Here is a 24,622-nt window from a genome sequence, read left to right as displayed (position 1 = left end):
TCAACATTACAGTGAGGTGCCTTCACTATGACTATATGGTATCCCACACCTGAGGAAATCCATTACAAAAAAATCTTGTTACTTCCCTTATTCTAGTGAGAATCCACTGGATTTTCATGACTTGGATGAGCAAGAATAAGGTATAGCATGCCACAATTCAATCTGATTACAAGTCTAAAAAGTCTAATAAATGCTTCTATTTTAACTTTATTAATTTTCTTACAGACCAATAGATGAGAGATAGAAATAAAAGCTTCTGTTATCTGGCCTCTTGTATTATATACACTGAACTCTGAGAAGACAAGATTTATATTCATTAAACACATATTTATTGGGTGCCTATTATGTGCAAGTAAGTAAATAAATCAGTTAAAACTTCTATCCTTCAGAGACCTGAGAAATATTTCCAGAGTATTCTGCACTTTTACTAGGCACACTGCACAAGCCTTCCAGAATCTGGGGATGGGTAGTGACAAAAATCCCTCCAGCGTTCTCCAGGACTTTGTAGAAAACATTGCACAGCATTCTGATAGCCCAGGGTATGACAAAAAGGCTGGAGAAGTAGCTGTGGGATTCATTAGTCTTTCACTGCAATGGCCCTTCAAAGGTTTGGGAGAGGGTAGTAGGGTAGAGAGAAACCCTTTAAGGTAAAATACTGCAGGGATGGATAACAAAGAGGATGTGTCAGATAAAAAGACAACTGGGAACTAGACTGTAACTTAAAGTGATCTCTATAATCTCATTCATGCACCGATCCCAACCTCTGTTAAGAGCAAAATCCTAATCCCATTCTTAAAATGTTTGAAGACAGCTATGATCTGAATCTAAATACAGTAGGTCCTCGGGTTACGTCAGAGACCCGTTCCTACGGCGCGATGTAACGCAATTTTCCCTGTAAGTTGGAACCCACCTGCATAAGCACCTACGTCACTCACATGGAACACATACTCAGCAGTAATGAAGTGAAACAGTAAAAAAATTTTAAAAGAAAGATAACAATTCCTGACCTTTACTTGTGGTAAATAAATAATAAAAAACATAAAGTACATATGTACATATGTCGAAATGACGGAACTTTTTTTTTATAAATAAACTAGAGGCCCAGCACACAAAATCATGCACATGTACCTCTCTACTGCTTGCCAACCCGCCCGCCACTGCGAGCCACCCTGCCCACTCACTGAGCTGCATGCTGCCCCACTCGCCACCGTGAGCCGCTGCTCGCAGGCCAGGGGTGGGGAGGGACCAAGAGGTGTTCAATGCACCTCATGGCCACTGGTCAAGCAGTCGTTTTGGTCGTTATGCTTATGGCCCACGGCCTTTTATTATATAGGATGGGAGATGGTGACGTAACCACGAAATGATGTACGTCGAGTCCGACATAACCCGAGGACTGTCTGTAAAGTTGTAACACATTCCAATATTTGTTCAAAATTAAGCAACACATTTTGAACAACCAAAGGGTCAAAGAAGATATCAAATTAGAAAATATCTTGAGCCAGGTTTAAATAAAAATACAACATACCGCCCGGCCAGTGTGGCTCAGTGGTTGAGTGTGGACCTATGAACCAGGAGGTCACAGTTCGACTCCTGGTCAGGGCACATGCCTGGGTTGCAGGCTCAATCCCCAGTATGGGATGTGCAGGGGGCAACCAATTAATTATTCTCTCTCATTATTGATGTTTCTCTCTCTCTCCCTTCCTCTCTGAAATCAATAAAAATATATTTACCAAAATTTAAGGGATGCTGCAAAGCAGTACTAAGATGAACGTTTATGATGATAAACCTCAACATTAAAAAGAAGAGAGATCTCTAATAAGCAACCTAAGTTTATACCTCAAGGAACTGGAAAAAGAACAGACTAATTGCAAAGTTACCAGAGGAATAAAATAGTAAAGAATATGCCATAAATAAATGAAATAGAGAATATAAAAACAATAGAAAAAATTTATGAAACTTATTTTTCCCATGTTTTTATTTGAATTTATTAGGGTGACATTGGTTAATATAATTATATAGGTTTCAGTTCTACACTATATCATCTGTATATTCTGTTGTATGTTTACCACCCCAAGTTAAGTCTCCCTCCATCACCATTTATCCTCCCTTTACCTTTTCTACCTGTGCTCACATACCCTTCACCATAGTGCTATCTCTGTCCATGAGTTTTTCTTTTTAAGGGTTGGTGGTTTAAAAACATAAAAACATAAATAAATAAATAAATAAATAAATAAATAGTTAGCTATAGTAGTAAGAAAAAGACTTAAATATAAAATCAGAAATTATGAGACATTACAATTAATATCATAGAAGTAAAAAGGATCACCAGAGAGTTCTATGAATAAGTATATGGCAACAAATTGGATAATCTAGTAAAATTGGTAAATTCCTAGAAACACACAATCTACCAAGATTAAATCATGAAACGACAGTCTAAACATAACTATCACTAGTAAGGAGACTAAATCAATCATCAAAATCTCCTGAAAAGGAAATGCCAGAAGCAGATAATTTCACTGAGGAACTTTACTAAACATTTAAAAGAGAATTAATGACAATTCTTTATAATTCAAAAAACATTGACGAGTACAGTACAATTCTATACTCACTTTATGAGGCCAACATTGCCCTGATAACCAACTCAGAGAAAGACAGCACAAGAAAAGAAAACTGCAGGCCAATAACACTGATAGACATAGATGTAAACATCATTAACAAAATATGAGCACACTGAATCCAAGAACACATTAAAACAAAAATACCATAATCTGTGGGATTTATTCCTGATATACAAACATGGTTCAACATGTACAAATCAATAAAAGAAACACATGTACAGTATAAAAGAAAAAATCACATGATCATCTCTATAGGTGCAGAAAAAGCACTTGACAAAATGTAATACCCTTTCATAATAAAAACTCTCAATAAATCTGATATCGAAGCAATGTAACTCAACATAATAAATGCCATATAAGACAAACTGACTTCTAATATCATACTCTATGGTGAAGAACTAAAAGCTTTTCCTCTAAGATCAGGAATAAGACAAGGGTAACCACTCTCACCATTTCTATTCAACAAATCCTGAAAGTTCTATTCGAGTAATTAAGCAAGAAAAATAATGGTACCCAAATCAGAAAGAGAAAAAATATCTTTGTTTACAGATGACATGATGATATATATAAGCAACCCTAAAGACTCCACAAAAAACACACACAAAATTGTTACAGCTAATATAATTCAGCAAGAGGTAGAATAAAAAAATCATCAAGAAATCATACAAAAATATACAAAAATAGCCCTAGCTGGTTTCTCTCAGTGGATAGAGCGTCGGCCTGTGGACTGAAGGGTCCCAGGTTCAATTCCGGTCAAGGGCATGTACCTGGGTTGCGGGCACATCCCCAGTAGGAGATGTGCAGGAGGCAGCTGATTGATGTTTCTCTCTCATCGATGTTTCTAACTCTCTATCTCTCTCCCTTCCTCTCTGTAAAAAAATCAATAAAATATAAAAAAAAAGAAAATTAAGAAAATAATCTCACAATAGCATTAAAAAAAGAATAAAGAATTAAGCTTAAGTAAGGAGGTGAAATATTTGTACACTGAAAACTAAAATTCATTGATATAAATCATTAATAAAAAAATTAATAAAGACACAAACAAATGGGAAAATATTCTGTGTTCATGAATTAATACTGCTAAAATGTCAATAGTACCTTAACTGATCTACAGAATTAATGTAATCCCTATCAATGCAATCCCAATGGCACTTATAGAAACAGAAGATCATCCTAACATTAATTGAAAACACAAAAGACCCTGAGTAACCAAAAATTTTTTTCAAGAAAGAACAAACCTGGAAGCATCACACTTTCTGACTTCAAATATATTATAAATCAACAGTAATTAAAACAGTATGGTACTGGAATAAAATTAGGAAAAAAATAGATCAATGTAATACATAGAGAGTCCAGAAATAAACCAACACATATATAGTCAATTGTTCAACAAGGTGCCAAGAATACACGATAGAGAAAAGATAAATCAACAGTAATTAAAACAGTATGGTACTGGAATAAAATTAGGAAAAAATAGATCAATGTAATACATAGAGAGTCCAGAAATAAACCAACACATATATAGTCAATTGTTCAACAAGGTGCCAAGAATACACGATAGAGAAAAGACGCAGGCCAGGGGTGGGGAGGGACCAAGAGGTGTTCACCTACCAAAGACTGAATATGGGCCCATATTTGACATCACACACAAAAATTTTATATCATTGCAAAAAATACAATCAAAGTGTATTTAAGACTTAAGCATAAGACTTGACCCTACAAAATTCCTAAAAGTAAACATTGGGTAAAAGCTTCTTTACATTGGTCTCGGCAAAAATTTTTTTGGATATAACACCAAAAGTACAGGTAACAACAGCAAAAATAGACAAGTAGGGTTACATCAACCTAATAACCCTCTGCACCACAAAGGAAACAATCAATAAAATGGAAAGGCAAACCTATGGAATGAGAAAAAGTATTTGCAGAGACTATAACAAGTAAATGATTAATTTCTAAAATATATAAGGAATCCCAACTCAGTAGTAAACTTAATAGCAAAAAGACCTAATATCCTGATTTTAAAATGCGTTAAAGATTTGAATAAACATTTCTCAAAGACACAGAAATGGTCATGAGGTATATGAAAAGATGCTCAACATGCCCTAACCAGTTTGGCTCAGTGGATAGAGCGTCGGCCTGTGGACTGAAGGGTCCCAGGTTCGATTCCGGTCAAGGCATGTACCTTGGTTGCAGGCACATCCCCAGTAGGGAGTGTGCAGGAGGCAGCTGATTGATGTCTCTCTCTCATTGATGTTTCTAACTCTCTATCCCTCTCCCTTCCTCTCTGTAAAAAATCAATAAAATATATTTTAAAAAAAAGAAAAGATGCTCAACATTACCAATCAAAACCACAATGAGCTATCACCCCACACCCATTAGGACAACTATTAAAAAACAAAAACAACAACAAGTGTTGGGGAAGATGTGAGAAAACTGGAACCTTTGTACACTGTTGGTGGGAATGCAAAATGGTGTAGCTACTGTAGAAAACAGTATGGAGGTTCCTCAAAATTTAAAACTAGTCAGTCAGAGAAAGACAAATACCATGTGGTTTCACTTATATGTAGAATCCAGGGGTCCTCAAACTTTTTAAACAGGGGGCCAGTTCAAAACAAAACAAACAGAAACAGACTCATAGAAACAGAAACCAAAGGGATGGTTACCAGAGGGAGTTGGTAGGGGATGGTTGAAAGAGGAATGGGAATATAGTCAATAATCTATCTCTATATAAGCCTACTATGCAAAGTGTCCCCTCTGGAGTTAGACCAGGAAACAGGGAGTTTGATCGCTCGCTATGATGTGCACTGACCACCAGGGGGTGGCACAGAACAAAGGAAGGCCCCGGCTGGCAGCCGGAAGGCCCTAATGGACCCTGATCGCCAGCCAGGCCTAGGGACCCTACCTGTGCACAAATTTCATGCACCAGGCCTCTAGTATTGCAGTAAGTTTACAAGATGACAGATGATTACCAGAATTAGTTGGCTGATCATAATGCAGGGTATAAAAATGTCCAGTCACTATACTGTACAAAAACTAATACAACCAATATAAGGTTGTATAACAACTATGCTTAAATAAAATAATAAATTTTGCAAACCAAAATAATGTCACCGCAATAAATTCAGTAAAATAAATTTAAAAACCAGAACTACAAAATGATCCAGCAATTCCACTTCTGGGCATTTATCTGAGGAAAACAAAAAACACTAACTTGAAAAGTCATAGATCCACTTTGAATTGATTTTTGTGTCTGGTGTAAGATAGTGTTCTAACTGCATATGGCTGTCCAAGTTTCCTAACATCATTTATTGAATTGACTGTCCTTTTCTCATTACATATTCTTGAGTTTTTTGTCATAAATTAATTCACCATATATTTGTGGGATTATTTCTGGGTTCTCTTCTGTTCCATTGATCTATGTGTCTGTTCTTACACCAGTAAAACTTTTCTGATACACAGGTGACAAGATTTTTGCACAAAATCCACAAAAATACTATCAGACCTAATATGTGAATAAACAAGTTCATAGGATACAAGATCAATATAGAAGTCATTATATATCTAAATATTAGAAAAGACACAATTATAAAATGAATTTAAATATGTAATATTATTTACATAAAATTAAAAACAAAAATAGCTTGGAATAAAACTAATGAAAGACCTTCACAGTAAACACAACAAAATACAGCCCAAAATGATTAAATGGATGGACCCTAAATAAAGAAAGAAAATTATACGATGTTCATATATGAAAAGAGTCAATATTATTAAAATGAACAGTCTTCTCAAAATGGTATAAAGATTCATAGCAATCACAATCAATATTCTTCCAGGTTTTTTTTGTAGAATTCGACAAAATGACCCTAAAATTCATATGGAACTAAAAAGGGACTAAAACAGGGGGGACTAATTTTGGAAAAAAAAAGTTAGTGGATTTATATTACCTGTTTTCAAGACTTACTACAAAGACACAGTATTCATGACTATGATATTTGTAGAAAGACAGACATAGGTCAATGAAAGAATAGAAAATCCAAAAGTAGACCAACATATAAAGAATCAACTGATTTTCATCAAAAGTGCCAATTCAACAGAAAAAAAAAGTTAAATGTATTCTGGATATTAACATGGAAAAATCAACATCAACAACTTATCTAACACCATTCACACAAAAACTAACTTGAAATAGGTCATAAACTTTTAGAAGCTAGAACCATAAAAAATCCAGAAGAAATATAAGAGAATATATTTGCAACCTTTACATAAGCAAAGGTTTCCTTAAAAGCATGGACCAAAATAAGGAAAATAATTGATAAACTGGGCTTTCCAAATTTAAAAATTTATGCTCAATAAAAGATACTAGCAAAAAAATAAATAGACAAGAAACGCATTTGAGAAATATTCACAATACATATATCTGACAAAGGACTTCTAGAATATGTGAACTGCAAATTAACAACAAAAAAGATACAAAACCAAAATTTATATTTCACAGAGTAAATTGTACAAAAAACCAATTTGTACATGAAAATGTACTAAATATAATTATTCCTAAGAAAATGAAAATTAAAGTAATAGATATTGTTTCACATTCTCTAGATCAGCTAAAATCCAAATACAATACCAAAATATTGGTATGGATGTAGAGCAAATTGATTTCTCAAACATGCTGGTAGTTGTAAAATAATACAAGCACTTTGGAGACTCTTTTGGCCGAATGTACACTTAATAATTGACCAAGTAACTACAATTCTATGTATTTTCACCCAAGATAAATTTTTATCCAACAGAGATTTTTACAAGCAAGTTTACAACATATTTATTCATGATATTTGGAAATTAGAAATGACCTAAAACAACCTAAAAATCCATGAAGAGTAGAACATGTGTACTACTGATACATGCAGCAACAAAGATTAATCTCAAACTACTGTGCTGAGGTAAAGAAACCAGAAACAAGAAATTATTGTGTATGACTCATTTCTGTTATTTTCAAGAACAGGCAAAATTAATGTATGGTAATAAAAATGATAAGGCAATTGCCTCTGGGAAAGGAATTGATGGAAAGAGGTTAAAGGGAATTTTCTGGGGTCATAGAAATACTCTGTATCTTGCTTTACTTGGAGTCAAATGGGCAGATACAATTGTAAAACCTCAGCAAACTGAGCATGGAATATCTACTCACTGTACTCAACTAAATTACATAAATTAGACTTCAACTAAAATTTTTTCCTTGACAATTTTTCCTCTATAGAGGGGAGACAGATAATAAACAAGGTAAATGAATAAATTATATATTCTATTAAGCTAGTGCTTCAGGGAAAAATGGAAAGAAATATGAAAATTTGGAGATAAGGTGCTGAAATTTTATTTAGCGGGCCAAAGAAAACTGATGGATAGATAATTTTAAATAATTACCTAAAAGAGGTAAGGAAGCTATTAAGACATATTTGGCATTTTTATGTTTAGAAAAAGTCTTCTCAAAATTAGAACAAAATATTCTGCACATACAGAACAATTTTATACTGATTTAAACAAGGAGTAGATATTTATTCCCTACATTTTTCATAGAATTCATGAATATATCTATCTATTCATCATCCATCTACTGTCTGACTATCATCTATCATCTATCTATGTATTGAGATATCTAGCTCACTAAAGGCCCAACTGTAGTTGGGCAAATTACAATTTATATGGATGTCATATGAAAGAAATAAACATGAAATCTGGACAATGCAATTGTTTTGAAAAATTGAAATATGACCATTATTTCAAAGGGCTCATAGTTGAACCCAATTAAAAGAATAGAGGGAATCACTGAAGTGATTGGTAGATGTAAAACACACACAAAAACTATGTTAAATAATATTATTAAGATATCAATATCCATAAAAGCTATGTTAGAATAATATTAAGACATCAATATCAAAAGAATGATTAAAGGGAGAGAGACCATATATGTTTTTGAGGAAAAGTGAAGAGCCACAGCATCGTAAGGATCCCTTCACCATGATGGCAATGCGGTCACCCAGGATGTCAGCTTCCTCCATGTAGTGGGTGGTCAGTAAGATGGTGCGGCCCTGTTTATACTGCTGAAGGAGGTCCCTGGTGGCCCTTCGCGAGGCAGGGTCCATGCCAGCTGTGGGCTCATCAAGTATCACCACCTAGAGAGCAGAAGAAGAACTCCATGACCACGTTAAACACGACAGATTAGTGCACTGGGGTCTTTCCAGTCACTTGTCCAACTGAGCTAAGATGATAAGCTTAGACTAAAACCGAATTAGGAATGCTGGACTGATTCCAAACCTATGACCGTTTTATTCCAACAAGGTTGATAATGTAAGCACATCTAGGATTTGGGAGGCTCCTTTTAGAGTGTTAGGTACATAGAAGCACATGGGTTTGTGTCAGCTTATTTTTTTTAGACATGCTTCAGTGGGGATCCATTTTTAGCTTTTATTTTACTTTTACCTTGGAGTCCCCTATAAGTGCTATAATGACGGAGAGTTTGCGCTTCATTCCTCCACTCAGTGATGCTGAAAATGCATTTCGCTTTTCAATCAGGTTAAAAGCAGACAGCATACGGTCAATTTCTATAGGGTACATCTTTCGAGGGACTCCTTTAATCTAGAAAGAGAAGGCAGACTTCATCGTCAGAAACATGTTTCACCAGCTCTTTTCTTACATCATCTACACAGTGTCTTCTTCCCTTTGCGTCTCTTTATGTTTAAAGAAGAATTCACCAAAAATAAGTTTTTGAAAGAAAGTTCAAAGAATAAGGATATTGATAGTAGGTACTCTATCTTAAGTACAGGAATAGAGTGGAAATAAAGCAACATGTCTTTGGTTACCATGCAATAGAAATAAAGGTGTTCTGATACTGTCAAGTAATTAAACAACAAGTCCTGCTGGGGACACAGGCCCAAGCTTTTCCTGATCTGGACCATCTGCTTTGAGATGGCAAATCCATTAACATAGGCCTCTCCACTGGTAGCAGGATAGAGACCTAGAATCAAGCAGAAGACATACGGAAGCTTAGTTTTCATGAGGGAACAGGACAACAAACTGTTCATTAGCACCTGAACTTCAAAATATACTTGTAGATTACTCATTAGAATTAGTAATATCTCAGCACCTCACAGTTGTTAGAATGGCTATTATCAATAAGACAAGAAATAATAAATGTTGGAGAGGATGTGAAGAAAAGAGAACCTTCGTACACTGCTGGTGGGTATAGTCATTCTGAAAAACCAGTATGGAGGTTTCTAAAAAAATTAAGACTAGAGCTACCATATGACCCAGCAAGCTTTTTACCAAGTATCTACCTGAAAATTCTGAAAACAATTATTCATAAATAGAGATTACATATGTTCGTTGCAGCATTATTTACAATAGACAACACATGGACACAACTCAAGAGTTCTTCAGCGGATGATTAAAGAAGAGTGATACATATATATAAATAAAAACATGTAACACAAATAGTGGCTGATTTGGGTGACATTGGTTGCCAGAGGGAAGGGATGGGGAAGAAGGGGGTCTTAATATAAGGTGACAGGAGAAGATTTGACTCTGGGTGGTGGGCACACAGAGCAACATACAGGTCTTGTAACATAGAAACCCATACATGAAGCCCATATGTTCATGTTGACAAATGTCACTCCAATCAATAAGTAAAATAAAAACATGGAACATTACCATTTACCACAACATGGATAGACCTAGAGAATATCGTGCTAAGTGAAGTAAATCAGATGGAAAAGGATAAGAACTATATGACTTCAGTCATATGTGGGACATAAAACAAAAAGCAACAAACAAACATAGATACGGACAACAAAATGACGGGTAGGGGAGTGAGGAAAGGATGAAGAGGGTAAAGGAAATAAATACAAGATGATGGCAGGAGACTAGACTGTAGGTGGTGAGCACACATCCGAGTATACACATGTATTACAAAGTTGTACACCTGCAATGTGTTATTAAACAACACTAGCCTGATACATTTAATGAAAAATAAACTAATACTGAAGCCCTACTGAGCTTTAAAAAAATGAGGCTTTTGTGATACTAGTGGTACGTTTAGGAGAGGCATTTTGTTTCCATGTTTTTAAGTTTTTATTTTGCAAAAAATCCAAACCTACAGAAAAGTTGCAAGAACAGTATAATAAATCCTCTTATACCACCCACCTGAAGAAATAATTAGGAATACCTCACACAAAGGAAAATTCTAGAAAATATAAATTATCTTTGGAGTGAAGAGATTAGAAAGAATTTTTTATTTCATTACCTGTATGTTCTAATTTTATTTTTAAAAGAAATCTTTATTGTTGAGAGTATAACAAATGTATCCTTTTTCCCCCTATTTCCACCTCTAAGGGATTCCCACCCCACCCCAGCCCTTCACCACCCTATACAAGTCTTTGGGTAATCTCCACCCCTGGTTCTATTTTATTCGTCAGTTTATTTTTGTTCATTAGATTCCCTGTTTGTTTATTTTGAGATTCAATTGTTGATAGATATGTATTTATAGCCACTTTATTGTTCATATTTTTCTTCTTCTCCTTCTTCTCCTCCTTCTCCTCCTTCTCCTCCTTCTCCTCCTTCTCCTCCTTCCCCTCCTTCTCCTCCTTCCCCTCCTTCTCCTCCTCCTCCTCCTCCTCCTCCTCCTCCTCCTCCTCCTCCTTCTTCTTTCTTCTTCAATACCCTTCAACATTTCATGTAATACTGGTTTGGTGGTGATGAACTCCTTCAGCTTCTTCTTGTCTGTGAAGCTCTTTATCTGACCTTCAATTCTAAATGATAGCTTTTCTGGGTAGAATAATCTTTGTTGTAGGTCCTTGTTATTCATCACTTTGAGTATTTCTTGCCACTCTCTTCTGGCCTGCAAAGTTCCTATTGAGAAATCAGCTGTCAGTCGTATGGGAGCTCCCTTGAAGGTAACTAACTGCTTTTCTCTTGCTGCTTTTAAGATTCTCTGTTTGTCTTTTGCTCTTGGCATTTTAATTATGATGTGTCTTGGTGTGGGCCTTTTTGGGTTCCTCTTGTTTGGGACTCTCTGCACTTCCTGGACTTGTAAGTCTATTTCTTTCACCAGGTAGGGGAAGTTTTCTTTATTTTTAAATTTTATTTATTTCTTTTATTATCTAATGTTGTACATATGTCTCCTTTTTCCCCAGTTGACCCCCCGCCCTAGCCATTCCCACCCTGGGCAAGTCCCCACCACCCCAGTGTCTGTGTCCATTGGTTCTGCTAATATGTATGCATACAAGGACTTTGGTTGCTCTCTAACCACCCCCCCCCACCTCAGCTAGGGAAAGTTTTCTGTCATTATTTCTTAAAATAGGTTTTCAATATCTTTCTCTCTCTCTTCTCCTTCTGGCACCCCCATAATGCGAATGTTGGTACCTTTGATGTTTCCCAGAAGCTCCTTACACTATCTTTATTTTTTAAATCTTATTTTATTGTTTAAAGTATTGCAAATAGTAGTACATATGTCTCCTTTTTCCCCCATTGACCTCCCCTCAGCTTCCCCTACCCCCCGGAATATACCCTCACCCCCCCCCAATGTCTGTGTACATTGGTTATGCTTATATGCATGCATACAAGTCCTTCGGTTGATCTCTTACCTCCCCTCAATGCTCCCCTGCCTTTGCGCTGTAGTTTGACAATTTGTCTGATACTTCCTTGGTATCTATTTTTGCTCATCAGTTTATAATGTTCTTTATACACCACAAATGAATGAGATCATGTGGTATTTATTTTTCTCCGACTGGCTTATTTTGCTTAGCATAATGCTTTCCAGTTCCATTTATGCTGTTGCAAATGGTAAGAATTAGTTCTTTTTTATAGCAGCATAGTATTCCATTGTGTAGATGTACCACAGTTTTTTAATACACTCATCAGCGGATGGACATTTAGACTGTTTCCAAATCTTAGCTATTGTAAATTGTGCTGCTATGAACATAGGGGTGCATATATCCTTTCTGATTAGTGTTTCTGTCTTCTTGGAATATATTCCTAGAAGTGGGATTATTGGGTCAAATGGCAGTTCCAATTTTAATTTTTTGAGGAAACACCATACTGTTTTTCACAGTGGCTGCACCAGTCTGCATTCCCACCAGCAGAGCATGAGGGCTCCTTTTTTTCTGCATCCTCTCCACCACTGGTTGTTGATTCATTATTGATAGCCACTCTAGCAGGTGTGAGATGGTACCTCATTATTGTTTTGATTTGCATCTCTGGATGATTAGTGACTTTCAGCATGTCTTCATATGTCTCTTGGCTTTCTGTATGTCCACTTTGGAAAAATGTCTATTTAGGTCCTTTGCCTATTTTTTGATTGGATTGTTTATCTTCCTTTTGTTAAGCTATGTGAGTTCCCTGTAAATTTTGGAGATTAAACCCTTATCTGAGATAACATTGGCAAATATGTTCTCCCATGCAGTGGCTTTCTTGTTGTTTTGTTGATGGTTTCTTTTGCTGTGCAGAAGCTTGTTATTTTGATGTAGTCCCATTTGTTTATTTTCTCTTTAGTTTCCATTGCCCTGGGTGCTGTATCGGTAAAGATATTGCTATGAGATATGTCTGCTATTTTGCTGCCTATGGATTCTTCTAAGACGGGGGTGGGCAAACTTTTTGACTCGAGGGCCACAATGGGTTCTTAAACTGGACCGGAGGGCCGGAACAAAAGCATGGATGGAGTGTTTGTGTGAACAAATATAAATTTAAAGTAAACATCATTACATAAAAGGGTACGGTCTTTTTTTTTTTTTTTTTTTTTTAGTTTTATTCATTTCAAACGGGCCGGATCCGGCCTGCAGGCTGTAGTTTGCCCACGGCTGTTCTAAGATGTTTATCATTTCCCATCTTACATTTAAGTCCTTTATCCATTTTGAGTTCATTTTTGTGTATTGTGCAAGTTGGTGGTCTAGTTTCATTTTTTTTGGCAAGTATCTGTCCAATTTTCCCAACACTATTTATTGAAGACACTGTCTTGACTCCATTGTATGCTCTTGCCTCCTTTGTAAAATATTAATTGAGTATAATGGCTTGTGTAGATTTCTGGGTCCTCTGTTCTGTTCCATTGGTTTATATGTCTGTTCTTCTGCCAGGACCAGGCAGTTTTGAGAACAGTGGCTTTGTAGTATAGCTTGGTATCTGGTACTGTGAACCCTCCAACATTGTTTTTTTCTGAAGATTGCTGCAGATATTTGAGGTCTTTTTTATTCCATATTAATTTTTGGATAGTTTGTTCTAGGTCTTTTAAGTATGCCATTGGTATTTTAACGGGGATTGCATTGAATTTATAGATTGCTTTGGGTATTCTGGACATTTTAATGATGTTAATTCTACCAATCCATGAACACAGTATATTCTTCCATTTGTTCATGTCTTCCTCTATCTCTTTTTTCAGCGTCCTGAAATTTTCTGAGTACAGGTCCTTTATCTTCTTGGTTAAATTTATTCTTACCTATCTTAATTTTTGTTGCATTGGTAAATGAGATTGTTTTTTTAGTTTCTCTTTCTGTGAGTTCATTATTGGTGTATAGAAAATCCATAGACTTATGGGTGTTAATTTTGTATCCTGCTACCTTACTGAATTCACTTATTAAATCTAGTAGTTTTTTGATAGAGTCTTTGGGGTTTTCTATGTACAATATCATGTCGTCTGAGAATAAGGACAGTTTTACTTCTTCTTTTCCAATTTGGATGCCTCTTCTTTCTTCTTCTTGTCTTATTGCAATGGCTAGTACTTCTAGTACTATGTCAAAAGGGAGTGGTGAGAGTGGGCATCCCTGTCTTGTTCCTGGTCTTAGGGAAAATGGTTTTAGTTTTTGCCCATTGAGTATAATGTTGGCTATGGGTTTGTCATATATGGCTTTTATTATGTTAAGGTATGATCCTTTTATTTCCACCTTGATGAGAGTTTTTATCATGAAAGGGTGTTGGAATTTGTCAAATGCTTTTGGGTATGATTATATGGTTTCTATCAGTTTGATTATGTGATGTATCATGTTTATTGATTTGTGGATATTGTACTATCCTTGCATCCCTGGAATAAGTCCCACTTGGTCATGGTGTATGATTTTTCTAATGTAATACTGGATTTGATTTGCTATAATTTTGTTGAGAAATTTGGCGTCTATGTTCATGAGAGATATTGGCCTGTAATTCCCTTTCTTTGTATTGTCTTTATCTGGTTTTGGGATTAGGGTAATGGTGGCTTTGTGAAAAGAGCTTGGAAGTGTTCCTTCCCCTTGAATTTTTTGGAATAGTCTGAGGAAGGTAGGTTTTATTTTTTCTTTGAATGTTTGATAAAACTCCTCTGTGAATCTGGTCCAGGGCTTTTGTGTGTTGGAAGTGTTTTGATTATTGCTTCAATTTCCTCCATAGATATCAGACTATTCAGATTTTTTTATTCCTGCTGGTTGAGTTTTAGGAGGTCGTATTTTTCTAGGAATATGTCTATTCTAGGTTATCCAGTTTGTTGGAATAGAGTTTCACATATTATCTTTTTTATGATTCTTCGTATTTCTGTGGGGTCTGTTGTTATTTCTCCTCTTTCATTTCTGATTTTGCTAATTTGGGTCCTTTCTCTTTGCTTTGTTTTAAATAAATCTTCATTGTTCAGATTATTATAGTTGTTCCTCTTTTTTCCCTCCATAACTCCCCTCCACCCAGTTCCCACCCCATCTTCTGCCCTTACCCGCCCCCACTGTCCTCATCCACAGGTGTATGATTTTTGTCCAATCTCTTTCTGCACCCCCACACCCCTTTCCCCCCCGAGAATTGTCATTCCACTCCCTTTCTATGCCCCTGATTCTATTATATTCACCAGTTTACTCTGTTCCTCAGATTTTTTATTCACTTGATTTTTGATTCACTTGATTCACTTGTTGATAGATATGTAATTGTTGTTCATAATATTTATCTTTACCTTTTTTCTTCTTCTTCCTCTTCTTAAAGAATACCTTTCAGCATTTCATATAATACTGGTTTGGTGGTGATGAACTCCGTTAGCTTTTTCTTATCAGTGAAGCTCTTTATCTGACCTTCAATTCTGAATGATAGCTTTGCTGGGTAAAGTAATCTAGGTTGTATGTTCTTGCTATTCATCACTTTGAATATTTCTGGCCACTCCCTTCTGGCCTGCATAGTTTCTGTTGAGAAATCAGCTGACAGTCATATGGGTACTCCCTTGTAGGTAACTGACTTTTTTTCTCTTGCTGCTTTTAGGATTCTCTCTTTATCTTTTGTCCTTGGCATTTTAATTATGATGTGTCTTGGTGTGGTCCTCTTTGGATTCCTTTTGCTGGGGTTCTCTGCACTTCCTGGACTTGTAAGTCTATTTCTTTGACCAGGTAGGGGAAGTTTTCTGTCATTATTTCTTCAAATAGGTTTTCAATATCTTGCTCTCTCTCTTCTTCTGGCACCCCTATAATTCGGATGTTGGTACGTTTGAAGTTGTCCCAGAGGCTCCTTACACTATCTTCATATTTTTGGATTCTTTTTTCTTTTTGCTTTCCTGATTGGGTATTTTTTGCTTCTTTATATTTCAAATCTTTGACTTGATTCTTGGGATCCTCTTGTCTGCTGTTGGATTTCTGTATATTATTCTTTATTTCAGTCAGTGTATGCTTAATTTCTAGTTGGTCCTTGTTCATATCCTCGAGGGTCTCACTAAATTTATTGGCGGTTTCTAGAAAATTCTTGAAAAACCTTATAACCGTGGTTTTGAACTCTATAGCCAGTAGTTTTCTTTCCTCCATTTCTGTCATTTGTGATCTGTTTCTTTGTCTCTGCATTTTGGCTGCTTCCCTGTGTTGATAGAGTGGCTTTCTGTGCTAGGTGTCCTATAGGGCCCAGTGGCTCAGCCTCCCTAATTACCTGAGGTGGACACTCTTGGTGCACCCATTTGTGGGCTGTGTGCACAGTCTTGTTGTAGTTAAGCCTTGATTGTTGTTGGTATCACTGGCAGGAATTGACCTCCAGGCCAATTGGCTGTGAGAATCAGCTGTGTCTACAGTGGGAGAACTTCTGTGCTGGAGACACCCTTATGGGGCAAGACTTGCTTCAGTGGGGCTTTGGTGCTCACTGAGTCTGCCCCCTGAGTGTGTCCCTTATGGATCTGAGGAGTTGTAATCTGGATGGTCCCACTCTGACCACTAGGTACACAGGCTCTTGGATCTCTAAGGAGGTGCTAATTTAGCCTCTCCCTGAGGCTACCCAGCAGGAGCTATGGAGTGATCTGCAGATTCCTCTTCTTTGTTTGGGATTTGGAGGTGCCCAGATGAGGTCCAGCTGTGAAGCAATGCAAGCTGCTGTGGGGCCTTGGGCCTTCTCTTGGAAGTTCTCGGTCTCTCTGACCCAGCTGCAGTTTGTTAGGTAGTTTTCAGATTGCAAAGGGCCAGGCCTTTCATATGCAAAAGCCTCTGGGCACAGCTTGGGTGGGGCGGGGTCTCAGGGAATCAACAGGGCAGAGCAAACAGCTATGGCGGATCCTCAGTCCTGCCCTAAGAGGCCCCCAGTTCTCAGTGTCCTGTGGTAATCGCTGCAAGCACCTCAGAGAAAGCTGCCCTTGAGTTCTACCCATTGCCAGACAGTCCAGTTTCTCCCTGTATTAGTCTGGGTCCCCAGAGACTCGCCCAGAACTGAAGTCAGAGCTGTCGGGAGCTTGAGACTCCCTCCTGATTGAAAAAGACACCGGCATCCTCCGTTGCCAGCCCTTTCCATGCACTCGCCTCCGTACCTCTGCACTTTACTTCCACACCTCCTGAGTCTCAGTGTGCTTTTCTCTTTCCTTCTAGTTGTAGAATTTCCACTCAGCCAGCCTTCCTGTGGTTCTTGGTGATGTCTGTTTTGTCTTTAGTTGTAGTTTTGAAGTGGTTGTATGAGGCAGCAATTTCAGGTGTTTACCTATGCCGCCATCTTGGTTTCTCTCCTGTTCTCCATTTTTCCTTTCTCTTTGTTTTTTGGTGAGCCTGGCTAGAGGTTCATCAATCTTGTTTATTTGTTCAAAGAACCAGCTCTTGGTTTCACTGATCTTTTGTATTTTTTTGTCTCTATGTCATTTATTTAGAATTATTAAGTGGCCTTCCTTGTCTCCTGTTATGTGGTCTTCACTTTGAGGTCTATTTTGTCAGATATAAGTATTGCTACCCCAGCTTTTGTTTCATTTCCATTTGCCTGAATGATATTTTTCCATCCCTTCACTTTCAGTCTGTGTGAGTCCCTTGTTCTGAGGTTGGTCTCCTGTAGACAGGATATATATGGGTCATGTTTTCTTATCCTACAAAGATGTCTTTTGATTGGAGCATTTAATCCATGTACATTTAATGTTATTATTTATAGGTACTTGTTTGTAGCCATTTCTGTACTTTATGTCTGTGTTCCTTCCTCCTTATCTATTTCTTCTTTATACAGCATTCTCTTTAGCATTTCTTGCATTGCTAGGTCAGTAGTGACAAACTCCCTTAGCCTTTCTTTTGTCTGCAAAGCTTCTGATTTCCCCTTTAACATTTCTTGCATTTTTGGCTTGGTAGCGATAAACTCCCTTAGCCCTTTTTTGTCTGTGAATCTCCTGATTCCATTTTGAATGATAGCCTTGCTGGATAGGGTATTATTGGATTCAGTCCCTTGCTTTGCATCACTTTGTATACTTCATTCCATTCCCATCTGGCCTGATGTGTTTTTGTTGAGAAATCATTTGATAATATAATGGGATATCCTTTGTAGGTAACTCTCTGTCTCTCTCTCTTGCAGCCTTTAAGATTCTTACTTTGTTGTTGATGTTTGCCATTCTAATTATGACATATCTTTATATCGGTCTTTTGGGGTTCATCTTGTTTGGGACTCCCTGTGCTTACGTGACTTTTTCTTCCACAAATCAGGGAAGTTTTCTGTTAGTATTTCTTCAAATAGGTTCTCTAATCCTTGCTCCTCTTCTTGTCCTTCTGGCACCCCTATTATATGTATGTTACTTCATTTCGTTTTTCCCAAAGCTCCATTATGCTCTCCTCCTGCTTTCTAATTTTTTTCTGCAATTGTTGTTCAGTTCGGGCTTGTTTTTCTGCCCTGTCTTCTAACTCACTAATATGGTTCTCTGCTTCTTCAAGTCTACTGTTGACACTCTCCATCATGTTATTTATTGTAGCCATATCATTCTTGATTTCCTCTTGATTATTTTTTTTTAACTTTAAATTTTTATTTTACAAAGGTCACATAATTGGATATTTCTCAACTTTGTACACAATTATTCTTACTCTCCACAGAAAGGCTGCTTCTTCACTTCTCATCAGGTGATGGCAAGCACTAAAATCCTGATTTTAACAGAATAATAGTAAAAATGCCTCAGTGATTTAAGTTCAAAGCAGTACATTGGTATATGGCTCTTGCACTTATCAGAAATGTACAAATGTATTTTTATTAAAAATGAAAAATAAATTATCTGTAGGCATGGACAATGACAACAGTAAACATTGCATGTTGTCAACTGAAACCAGTAACTGATGGTTAGAGTTATTTTCTTGAACCTCAGCCAGCCTTTTCTTCAATCATTTCCTTCAACTAACTTCTCTGAAGTTATAGGTGAGGAGATGCCCTGAGCTTCCTCTCAGTTCTCAGTAATGATGGTAAAGGGCTAGAACATGCTGCCTCCCATCCCTCCTCCCATGCTGCCCATCCCACCCATCCCGAGGTCCTTCTCCTCTTTAGGAATTCCTGTGACCAGAACTTCTGCTGTTGTTACCAGAGAGGCCACACCAGCATCATCCAGTAAAGCAGTCCTTACAACTTTAGTTGGAGCAATGATTCCTTTTTCCACCATATTCACAAAATCTCCAACCATGGCATCATAACCAATTTCTGAGGAACTTTGCATAATTTTCTCAACTATCAATGATTCCTCAACACCTGCATTCCTAGCAATGGTCATTGAAGGAGTTTTTAGTGCTTTCTTAATAATTTCTATACCAATTTTTTGATATTCATTAGTTGGAGGTAATGAGCCCAAGGCTGGAATGCACCGAAGCAGGGCACAGCCCCATCCCAGAACAATGCCTCCCTCCACAGCAGCTCGGGTAGCATTGAGGGCATCTGTGACTCTTTATTTTCATTCACTTCAACATCACTTGTCCCACCAACCTTCAGCACAGCTATCCCATCTGAGAGTTTGGCCAGGCGTTCATTTAGTTTTTCCTTTTCATATTCACTAGTTCTGATATCTAACTGCTCAATGATTTCTTGAATATGTTCTTCAATAAGCCTTGTAACATTTTCCCTTCGAGAGCATGGCATCATCTTTGGTCACAATGACCTCTCCAACTTTTCCTAAGTCATGAGGCTGAACATCTTCTAGATTGACAGTCAATCCTTCTCCAAACACGGCACCACCAGTAGCAATAGCCATGTCTTTAAGCTGGTTCTTCCTACTGTTCCCAGAACCTGGAGCTTTGACTGCTACAACTTGAAGACCAACTTTTAGCCTAGTCAAAACATGTGTACTTAAAGCTTCTCCACCAACATCTTCAGCAATTATGACCAGGGGCTTACAGTGATCATTGGCAATTTCAAGAGCAGGTCTGATAGACTGAACACTAGAAATTTTCTTTTCACTCAAAAAAACATATGCATCTTGGAATTCACATTTCTGACCTTTTGCTGTATTAATAAAGTTTGGAGAAATATAACCTCGATCAAACTTCATGCCTTCAATAATTTCTAATTCATCATTCAGTGTTTTTCCTTTACAGTGATTTCACCTTTCATTCCAACCTTTTCCATTGCCTCAGAAATTATGTTGCCAATTTCTTTGTCTCCATTTGCAGAAATTGTAACAACCTAAGATATTTCTTCAGGGGTTGTCACAGGTTTAGACTGCTTCTTAAGTTCATAAATTACAGCATCAACAGCTAACATCACACCTCTCCTGATTTCCACTGGATTAGTACCTTACTGATCTTCTCAAAGCCTTCCTTGGCAATGGAGCATGACAGCACAGTAGCAGTCATGGTGCCATCCCCAGCCTCTTCACTTGTATTATTGGCAATATCTTGAACAAGTTTAGCACCAATATTTTTATATTTATCTTTTCAGTCAATGGACTTTGCAACGGTCACACCATCTTTTGTTACTTTGGGACTTCCCCAGCTCTGTTCAATAATCACTGTTCTTCCCTTTGGCCCCATAGTAATGGCTACAGCATTGGCTGAAAGGTCTATACCTTGAAGCATTATGGCTTGAGCCTCTGCACCAAATTTTACATCTTTGGCATAAGAACAAGTGAGATGAGGAGCCAATGCCCTGGACATGGGCTTAATCTGGCGAAGGCCTGTGTGTAATCGAAGCATTTCTGCAGGGCAGTGGCAGGGCATGCAGGTGGCGAGGCAGGCCATTGGTAGCGAGTGAGGGCTCCTCTTGATTCTTACATAAGTTGTTGATTTTCTCATCCATCTGGTTTATGAACTGTATGACCATTACACTGAATTATTTTTCTGATATATTGCATGCCTCCATTTCACTTAGTTCCTTTTCTGGCGATCCTCCTTTTCTTTCCTTTGGACATTTTACTTTTTCTCCCTATTTTTACTATCACTGAAGGGTCCAGGTGCTGAGCTGTGTGGGGCTTGTGCCACAGTGGTGGGTTGGCTGGAGCATCATGCGTCCCAAGAGTCTCAGGAGAGCTCAGGCACCAGGATGCGTGGATACAGTGGGTCAGTGGGAGCCTTGCACCTGCCAAGAGTCATGGGAGAGCCCAGGGGCCAGAACACATGGGGCTTGTGCCACTGTGGTAGGTTGGTGGGAGGGGAATGCACTCCAGGACTCACAGGAGCCTGTGGCAAAGAAGGCTGGAGTCCTGGTGTTTGTGGGTCTGCAGCTATAGTAGCAGGTCATGGCCAGAGTGGCTATAGAGTCTTGGGTTGCGTCTGAGGCCAGTCTGGGTGGTGGTGAGGCTGGGCTCCTAGTCACAGTAGCTCTACCCTTCAAGATGACATGGTTTCTGTGTCATTGCCAGATGCCAAGGAGTGTTTGCAACAGTAGTGGGGGTATCTCATCTAAGAGAGCCCAGTATGCCAGGCCCTGAGACTCCCACAGGATCTAACTGCCCCTCATTCACACACACACACACACACACCACACCTCCACACACTCCCCTTTCACTCCCTCCCTCACTCACACTCTTTCTCATTGCCGTCCTGCTGGCTGCCATCTTGGCTCCTCCTAGATTTTCTCTTACTTCTTCACTTTTGGGACATTGTATGTTCCTAGAAACTTACCATTTCTTCCATATTCTCTGATTTGTTGGCATATAGTTGTTTGTAATATTTTCTTATAATCCTTTGTATTTCTGTGGTCAGTTACTTCTCCTCTTTCATTTCTGATCTTATTTATTTGGGTCCTCTCTATTTTTTCTTCTTGAAGAGTCTGTCAAGAAGAAATGTTTGTCAACCTTGTTTATCTTTTCAAAGAACCAGGTCTTGGTTTCATTTACCTTTTGTCTTGTTTTTTTTTAAGACTCTATTTTGTTTATTTCTGCACTGATATTTATCATTTCTTCTACTCACTTTAGGTGTTGTTTGTTGTTATTCTTCTAGTTACTTTAGGTGTAAGGTTAGATTGAGGTTTTTCTTGTTTCTTGAGTTTTTCTTGTTTCTTTCTATAATGCTATGAATTTTCCTCTTAAGACTGTTTTCCTGGTGTCCCATAGATTTGGGCTTGTTGTGTTTTCATTTTCATTTGTCTCAAGGTATGTTTTGATTTCTTCCTTGACATCACTGTTAACCCATTCATTGTTTAGTATCATGTTATTTATTTATTTTTATAATATATTCCTATTGATTTCAGAGAGTAAGGGAGAGGGATAGAGAGATAGAAACATCAATGATGAGAGGGAATCATTGATTGACTGCCTCCTACATGCCCCCAACTGGGGATTGAGCCTGTAACCCAGGCATGTGTCCTTGACTGGAATTGAATCTGGGACCCTTCAGTCCGCAGGCTGATGCTCTATCCAGTGAGCCAAACCAGCTAGAGCATAACATGTTATTTAACTTTCATGTGGTTTTCAGTTTTATTTTCTTGTGATTTCTACTTTTATGCCATTGTTGCTAGGGCAAATGCTTGAAATGATTTCAATCTTCTTAAATTTATTGAGACTTGATTTGTGTGCTATTATATGGTCTATCCTAGATATAGTTTCATATGTCTTAAAAAGAATGTATATTCTGCAGCTTGTGGGTGAAATTCTCTGAAGATATCAATTAATTCTGTTATAGTATGTCATTTAAGACTGTTTCCCTGTGAATTTTCTGTCTGCAATATCTATCCATTCATTTAAATGGGGTGTTGAAATCCCCAACTATTATTGTACTACTGTTGATTTCTTCCATATACCCATCAAGAGTCGCTTTATATATTTGGGTATATAAGTATGTACAAGGGTTAAATTCTCTTCTTGGATTGATCCTCTGTTTTAAAGTCTATTTTGTCTGATATAAGTATCATTGCCTCAGCTTTTTCTTATTTCCATTTGTGTGAAATAACTCCACACCTTTACTTTTAGCCTGTCTTTTATTCTGAGGTGAGTCTCTTGTAGACGGCATATATAAGATTCTTGTTTTCTTATACTTTCAGCTACGTATGCTTTGACTGGAGTATTTATCTTTAAAGTGGTTATTGCCATATTTTTCTTCCTAATTATGTTCCTTTTGTTTGTTTGTTTTCTTTTTTCTTCTTAAAGAAGTCTCTTTAAAATTTCTCAGAATGCTTACTTGGTGATAATGAAATCCTTTAGGTTTTGTTGTCTGAAAATCTTTTTATTTTTTCTTTAATTATAAATGATAGCCTTGCTGGCTAGATTAGTTTTGTTTTAAATCTTTGCTTTCCTTCACTTTGAATATTTTGTGTTAATCCCACTGGCCTTAAATGTTTCTGTTGAGAAATCAGCTGATGGTCTTACTGGAGTTCCCTTGTAGATAACCGACTTTCTCTTTCTGTTTTTAAGATGCTCTTTGTCTTTAACTATCACCATTTTTATTATGATGTATCTTGTGGTCCTCTTTCAGTTCATATTGTTTGGAACTCTCTACACTTCCTTGACTTGTATGCCTTTTTCATTCATCAGGTTAGGAAAGTTCTCAGTCATTATTTCTTCAAATAGTTTCTCAATCTATTGTTCTCTTCTCCTTCTGGAACCCCTATTATGTTGATATTGTTATACTACTCATTGTCCCAGGTATCCCTTAAACTATCCTTCTTTTTAAAAAAATTCTGTTGTCTTTTTGCTGCTCTGATTGGGAGTTTCCTGCTACCTTCTAAATTGCTGTTTTGGTCCTCTGCTTAATCATCTGCTGTTGATTCCTTCCAGTGTATTCTTTATTTCAGATATTGTTTTATTTCTGACTAGTTCTTTTTTATGGTTTCTACATCCATTTTGTTTGGTTTGGTTTGGTTTGGTTTGGTTTGGTTTGGTTTGGTTTGGTTTGATTAATCCTCACCTGAGGATATTTTTTCCCATTGATTTTCAGAGAGAGTGGAAGGGAAGAGAGAGTGGGGGAGAAAAAGAGAGAGAGAAAGGAGAGAGAGAGAGAGAGAGAGAGAGAGAGAGAGAGAGAGAGAGAGAGAAACATTGATGTGAGAGACACATTGACAGGTTGCCTCCTGCATGCACCCTGACTGGGGACAGGGATAGAACCCACAACCCAGGTACATGCCCTTGACTGGGAATTGAACCACAACCCTTTGGTGTATGGGCTGACACTCTAACTAGGGCTGTGTGTCCTTTTTTATGATTACTATCTCTTTGGTGAAATTCTCTTTAAGTTCTAAATTTCTTGAGGATCTTCATAGCCATTGCTTTGAACTCTTTATCAGCCATTGTTTACCTTCATTTCATTTAATTCTTTTTCTGGGGATTTCTCCAGTCCTTTCATTTGGGTCATGTTTCTTTGTCTCCCTATTTTTGCTGCCTCTCTGTATTCATTTCTGTGTATCAGGTA

General features: G+C 37.5%; 1 protein-coding gene and 1 pseudogene across 1 annotated transcript in view; both read right to left on the bottom strand.

Annotated features, from left to right (window-relative positions):
• The window catches only part of LOC102423522 (ATP-binding cassette sub-family A member 3-like), a 254,535-nt gene that overhangs the window by 114,977 nt on the left and 114,936 nt on the right, over positions 1 to 24,622 (bottom strand). The window contains exons 14-17 of the mRNA XM_023764831.1: positions 9,476 to 9,630; positions 9,096 to 9,251; positions 8,578 to 8,788; positions 11 to 49 (exon numbers count right to left, since the gene is read on the bottom strand). Coding sequence (XP_023620599.1) covers positions 11 to 49; positions 8,578 to 8,788; positions 9,096 to 9,251; positions 9,476 to 9,630 — 561 coding nt within the window. The remainder of the gene's footprint in view (positions 1 to 10; positions 50 to 8,577; positions 8,789 to 9,095; positions 9,252 to 9,475; positions 9,631 to 24,622) is intronic.
• Positions 19,267 to 20,974, bottom strand: LOC102420912 (annotated as a pseudogene).

The sequence above is a fragment of the Myotis lucifugus genome, unplaced genomic scaffold (genome assembly GCF_000147115.1).
Source record: "Myotis lucifugus unplaced genomic scaffold, Myoluc2.0 scaffold_352, whole genome shotgun sequence".
Classification (NCBI taxonomy): domain Eukaryota; kingdom Metazoa; phylum Chordata; class Mammalia; order Chiroptera; family Vespertilionidae; genus Myotis; species Myotis lucifugus.
The sequence above is the reverse complement of the archived record's forward strand: the minus strand, read 5'-3'. Positions and strand labels throughout refer to the sequence as shown.